The sequence below is a fragment of the Esox lucius genome, chromosome 22, assembly GCF_011004845.1.
Source record: "Esox lucius isolate fEsoLuc1 chromosome 22, fEsoLuc1.pri, whole genome shotgun sequence".
Taxonomy (NCBI): Eukaryota; Metazoa; Chordata; class Actinopteri; order Esociformes; family Esocidae; genus Esox; species Esox lucius.
Window position 1 is genome coordinate 14,536,124 of NC_047590.1, and position 6,386 is coordinate 14,542,509.

At 45.2% G+C, this 6,386-nt stretch overlaps 1 protein-coding gene across 1 annotated transcript; it reads right to left on the minus strand.

The window, feature by feature from the left end:
• Nucleotides 1-340: 340 nt before the first annotated feature.
• LOC105023147 (frizzled-5) lies at nucleotides 341-4,073 on the minus strand. The gene is made up of 2 exons (XM_010892105.3): nucleotides 3,667-4,073; nucleotides 341-3,484 (listed from the first exon to the last, which is right to left on the minus strand). Exon 2 carries the CDS (start codon nucleotides 3,466-3,468, stop codon nucleotides 1,675-1,677), a length of 1,794 nt encoding a protein of 597 aa, XP_010890407.2. The 5' UTR covers nucleotides 3,469-3,484; nucleotides 3,667-4,073; the 3' UTR covers nucleotides 341-1,674.
• Between the last annotated feature and the right edge of the window lie 2,313 nt (nucleotides 4,074-6,386).

Here is a 6,386-nt window from a genome sequence, read left to right on the forward strand (position 1 = left end):
GGTGTCTTGTTTCTTGAAAAGAGCATTATGGAATAACTTTTCCATTAGCACAAAAACACTTTGCCTACATTAGGACTGGTGTCCTTATATAAACTGTTACTCAGTAAAAACTTTCAAATGGTTGTGTTCATATATTATTTTCAATGTATTTAAAAAAAAAAGGTTGTTCTATTATGATTTCAATAACTTCTCTTCATGCCTGCCCTGTGTGTGTGGGACCAGGTTGTTAGGACTGATTGACCTGGTTTTCAGTGACCTGGGTTTGTAGGATCAATCAAAATATTAGACCAATCCAGGTTCAGTCAAGTAAAACTATATTTTGGACAACCACACAACTCAGTCATTTGACAAAAAAAATCTCTTGACAAATGGGACAATAAACTGGAAGAACCTGAGAAAACTTCATATTTGAAGTTACTACTGTGAAGGTTTTTAGAAAGCTGGTTATGGTAAATCATTCACTCTAAGCCTATTTATTTCACAAATCAACCCTTTTTTTTTAATCATTTCTTTTCCTGCACCAGTTTTGCTCTGTCTGACCATGTGAGCATATAGAAACAAATGCTAAGATAACAACAAATACAGCACTGACTGGATTTTAAGATCCTTTTCCCAGATGAAAAGCCAATGGTCTATTACCATCAGAAAGTAAGTTAAATCTCACCTCACAGGGCTGTATTGTTGGTAAATGTTTTTAATATAAATATTGATGGATCACCTACCAGCACAAAAATTGCCAATGGCCAAATGTAATAATGGGTAAACAGACTTCCAGTAAAAAAACAATTATTTTATAAAATGTTCAAGTGCCATTGTAATAACTAGAAACCACCACATGGGGGCAGAAGAGGTTGCGATACAATAGTCCCCTTTAACATTTGAAATCACAGCTATTGCTAAGTCACAAACGAAGCAAGAGACTAAGGCAAAAAAGATTTTGAGAGACAAAACAAAGAGAGATGAGAGCCATAGTCTTACAAGAAGAAACCAAACTTCCTTTCAGGACATCATTTTAAATAAAAATAAATAGCAATCATCCATTTTTTTCATACATTAAAAATGGAGTTAGTAAGTGAAACTGGCTTGTTACTGATTATCTCCAGCTTAGAGATCTTTAAATATCGAACTCATAACTATATACAGTTTTAATTAAGGAAATACCATCAAACTCATTAAATGCTTAATTGGAATCTATGTTATCATACATCTTAATCTGCCTGATTATTTGAGTACCCACCATTTTACAAGTTTAAACTTCAAGGAAGATTTGAGACTAAAGGAAAACAAGAATTGAAGATTTAATACAAAAATAATTTCCCCTCTTAAATCCCTAGCTTTGACCACAACTAAAGTAGCTAGATATCTTTACCCAATCTGTAGCTGCAGAAAGTTACATAGGCTTACATCAAAAGTTAATTACAAACTCATTGGGCTTGGCAAAAACACATTTCTCAACAAAGGCGTGTGTATAATCTCTTTGTAAACGTTCCACAACTAAATATTAGCTAATATCAAACTACTTCAGTTGCGGTCAAAGCTATATATTCCCATGCAATCTGCTAGAAGGGTGTCCTTATGTAAACACTCAATACTTTGTACATCATTTACAATCCTTTCAATAAGTTAAATTAGCCCGTCCCTCTCCCTTGACCAATGTCTGGGTCGCCTGTCTGCTCACACAGGTGGTTGCGACAGGGACTTGTGATCGGACTGGGAGTGCGGCACTACGGTGTGTGTTGTCAGGGACGTGCTGGCCTCGCTGTACATGGACGCGCTGGAAGGTTTGTGGCCCCGGCAGGGACACGGGCAAAACTGTCTCCCGAGGAAGCGGCGCCAAGACTCCAAGGTCTTCCTCGACCACACCCAAACGCCGGAGGTGATGCCCACCACAAAGGACATGAAGTACTTAAGCATGAAGACGGTGTGGTCTGGCCCCAGGCCTACCCTCTGCCTCTCGGCCTGACAGGAGCAGGAAAGTCCCCTGTCCCACTGGGGCCTCATGTGCTGCTCATAGACCAAGCAGGCCAGCACCACTGCGGCGGGGGCCGTGTAGAGCACGGTAAAGAGCCCCAGCTTCAACATCAGCTTCTCCAGCTTGTCTGTCTTGGTCCCTCCCTGCTTGATAACGCTGCGGATGCGGAACAGCGACACGAACCCGGCCAGGAGGAAGAGGGAGCCCGTCAACAGATAGACCACCAGGGGAGCTATGACGAGACCCAGCAGGCTCTCCACACTCTGGTTGCCCACGTAGCAGATGCCCGCCACGGGGTCTCCGTCCACGGCGTTCAGGGCCAGCACGGCAATGGTCTTGACACTGGGCACCAGCCACGCAGCCAGGTGGAAGTACTGCGAGTAGCCGCCGATGGCCTCGCTGCCCCACTTCATGCCCGCCGCCAGGAACCAGGTGAGCGAGAGGACCACCCACCAGATGGCACCGGCCATGCCGAAGAAGTAGATCAGCAGGAAGACGGAGGTGCACAGGCCGGCGGAGCCCGACGCATCGTACAGCACGTGCCCGCCGTCCATGGAGCACGCCACCCGTTCGTGGCCGGCCGCCAGTCGCACCATGTAGCCCAGAGAGACGAAGAGGTAGCAGGCGGCCAGGTAGACAATGGGCAGTTCGGGGTAGGCGAAGCGCTCGCGGTCGATCAAGAACGTGACCACCGTGGTCAGGGTGGAGACAAAGCACAGGACCGACCACAGTCCAATCCACAGGGACGTGAAGGCGTGTTCGTCGGGGGAGAAGTACGGCTGTCGGCATGGCTGGGCGCAGTTCTCCACGGGACCCGTCCGGACGGCGCCACCATTCAGTGGATAGGCGTCGCTCTTGACCGACACCAGGGGGTGACGGCAGCGGCAGCCGTGTTGCTCGCAAGCCTGGTGGCGGGGTTCTTGGTGGCGTTCAGGCTGGAGAGGTGGCCTGCGTCGGGCAGCGTTGTGGTGTGGTGGGAACGGGGCTTTGGGGGTGGGCTTTGGGGGGAAAGCGGGGCCTGGGGACAGGGTGGTGACTTTACTGCTATTCCAGTCCATGCAGACACGCTCCGCGTCGCCCAGCTCCGGCAGCCTCTCGCAGCTCATCCTCTCCGGCCATTCGAAACCATACTGTCTCATCAGGGGGGAGCAGCCGCGCTTGGCCCGCTCGCAGACCGAACGACATGGAGGTACGGGCTTGCCGTAGTCCGGGATGCAGATAGGGGTGTACATGCTGCAGAGGAAGAAGAGCAGATCCGGGGAGCAGTGGATGCGCACCAGTGGCCAGAACTGGTGTACCTCCAAGCCAACTTCATCCTGAGTGTCATGGTTGAACTGGTTGGGCATGTAGGTGAGGTTGTAGCCGATGCCCTTGCACATAGGTACTGTGATGGGTTCGCACACCATTGCCTTGGAGGCAGCGCGTGCCAAGCGTGAGCTCACCAGAAGGCAAAGAACGCCGACGTAAAGAGGACAGTTACGCGTCATTGTGGCCATGGAAGATCCTCCCAATCTGAGGAGAAAATTGTCAGGTTATTAAATAGGAGAAGCCCTTCTATCAATAACAAGCCCATGACACTTTGGATCTGTTTCTATTTTCTCACATGATGGAAATGCTAACAGGATACAGACATACGCCTACAATGACGATACAAAGTTAATATACATTTGGATAATATAAACTTCATAACTCACCAAGCTGATTGCACGGGAAAATGCAAGCTACCTCATCAATGTCCGATGTCAATCAGAGAAACACGATCTGATCACTTTCCCACAACTGCACTTCGCTCCCCATGTTCCATAAAAAGCGCAGCTCCAGCGAATTCAAATAAAATCCATAGCATCTCCATTAAAAATGTATGTAAACAATCCCTGGTCTAATCCTTATTGTGATACTTTTTTCCTCAGGAATATTCAAGCAAAACGCGAAAGCTGTGCTGAAAACCTTTAACAAAACATTAAATGTAGTCCACCCGAGAACCTATACTTTCCTCACGCGTCTCGACGCGGCTGCAGAAACAAACTGATAGACTAACCAACCCGTAGCCGAATACTCGGAACTGCCGCGTCCTCGGGGCTGTCCTGTCCAATGGTATCAGCTGACACATTGACCGACGCAATCAATTCATTCCTTTCAGACTGCATTTTTGACATACAAATAAAGATGCAGTCTACTATTATTCTACAAATTATTTAATTAAACCTCTCATTTTGTCCCGAATGTGAAATATGTTTATTTAAAAAACAAGACATGGGGGTTGTGATTCATGCCAATATACCACAGCTTAGAGCTGTCCTTAGGCGCAGCCAACAGCACATCAGGGAGTGTCTTGTGAATATAATAAACCTGATACAAAAGCAATTAGAACAGTAAAAATGTAGTTGTAATGAAGTTAGCTCTTACCAGTGGTATACTATCACATACCATGCCTCTCAGCCAATCAATATTCATGATTCGAAGCCCCAGGTTTCTAATTAGCCTAGTTTGAATACTGAATGCTGATGTCATACCACGGGTAGGTGTTACTGCTCTGACTGCGTTGGTAACCGGTTTATAAGAGCAATTAAGGCATCTCGGATTTGTGATAGTTTGCCAATACACCACATCCAAGCCACCGTTTGTGCCTTTTTTGCTTACATAATCCATAAGTAGTAAATTGCATAAGATAGCTAGCCAAGTTTGAAAGCAATACTGTCCATGATATAACGACAATATATGCTGTGACATTTTCCTGCATTTTATAGTTCTAATAAATTAGCAAGGAGAAATCTAGTGAGTGGCCATCCAGTGAGTGGCCATCCAGTGGGTGAGAATAGCTTGTCCAAAGGGAACAGCAGTTGCTCAGCAGTGGTGTGCAGAACAGCACCTGGGAATGTACAGCTCGCTGGACCTTGTAATGGATGGGCCACAGCAACAGAATCCTCTCAGCTAAAAACAAAGAAGTGACTGACCAACACTGGACAACTGACAAAGTGTTAAAACATCACCTGGTCAGCCCAATCCTGGTTCCTGCTGAATTTGACGGGCAGCATAGTCAGGATTTGCAGCATGAATTTAGGGACACATCCTGCCTGGTGGCAGTGGTGGTGTAATGGTATGGGGAATGATGTCCTTGCACCCATTAGGTCCCTCCATACTAACAGAGAAATGCTTGGACGGCAGCATTTCTGATTCTTTTTATTGCTGATCAAACCCATATCACAATGGCTACAGTTTACTCTTCATAATTCATGTACTTCAGTCATGACAATGAAACATGTCACAAAGCAAATATTACATCAGGGACACGACAGCAAGATGAAACCAGATGGCAAAGTACTACATCTGTGCCACTGAGTGTACATATTGTATCTACCAGGAACTTTCAAACACGTCAACAGGAACACTTCTGCATGCTAAATATGCTCCTATAGTAGACCCGTTTGTTTGTGGAAGGCACAGGCTATGACTGGCCGGTACTGCACCTATAGGTGATAGGGCTTGTCCTGGCATGGTTCTCCACCTCACAGAGGTGTCCAATGCATAGTTACTTAGAGAAGTAGTTCCCGGCCACAGGCTGTACTTGAGAAGACACATGAGACCATAGGCCAACTAGTAAGTAGTCATTAAGTACTACGGGAACGACAGCCAAAAAGGTTGAGATGTTTTCAGTAGGAAGGAATATTCAGTTGGTGGGAACACTTCTCTTCCTTTTGAGGATCCCCTCATGATACTGTAACTGTAACTCATTATTGTTCATTCAAGATTATATGTAATGAAAGAGTTTCAAAACATATTATTCTTATTTACAGTAAAATGGACTCTAGAAGGACAGTACTACTTGCTGGGCATGAACTAAAGCCTGTTCAAACTGCATTTCTATTACATGTTTGATGAATTACTCTACATAGTAGGCAGCACTTGTAACTACATATGATATATAAGTTATTTAGTAGAAGCTCTTATCCAGAGCAACTTACTCTGGATAAGAGTGAGTACATAATATAGACCCAGAATAGGAGTACTATGTTGTATAACACACGGAAGAATTACTCTGTTCCAGAATTGCTTTAATACATCTAACTGAAAACAGTAGACTTGATATGGACAAGATGAAGCATCAATTAAAGCTAGCTATCTTGCCTGAACTTTAACTTTAATAGTCATGTCATTTCAAACTCCATCCAAACATGTTCGAATAGCCAACGTCTTTTTCAAGCGGTTAAAGGAGGGACCCTAAGGTCCACACTTTTTGGTTCATTTTTTCCTCTCTATCTTGATCACTCCTGATGTCATCACAGTCCCCTGTCTTTTGTTGTCTTTTCCTAATGGCATCTCTCAGGCTTCTTTTTGTTACCAGACTAAATGAGCACCTGATTGTCCTGCGCGCCACTGGAGAATCACAAAGAGGACTTTGCTTCTCGCTACAGTT

Bases quoted from the DNA above. Each gene is read 5' to 3' on its own strand.
- LOC105023147 (XM_010892105.3), bottom strand. From the start codon at position 3,468: ATGGCCACAATGACGCGTAACTGTCCTCTTTACGTCGGCGTTCTTTGC.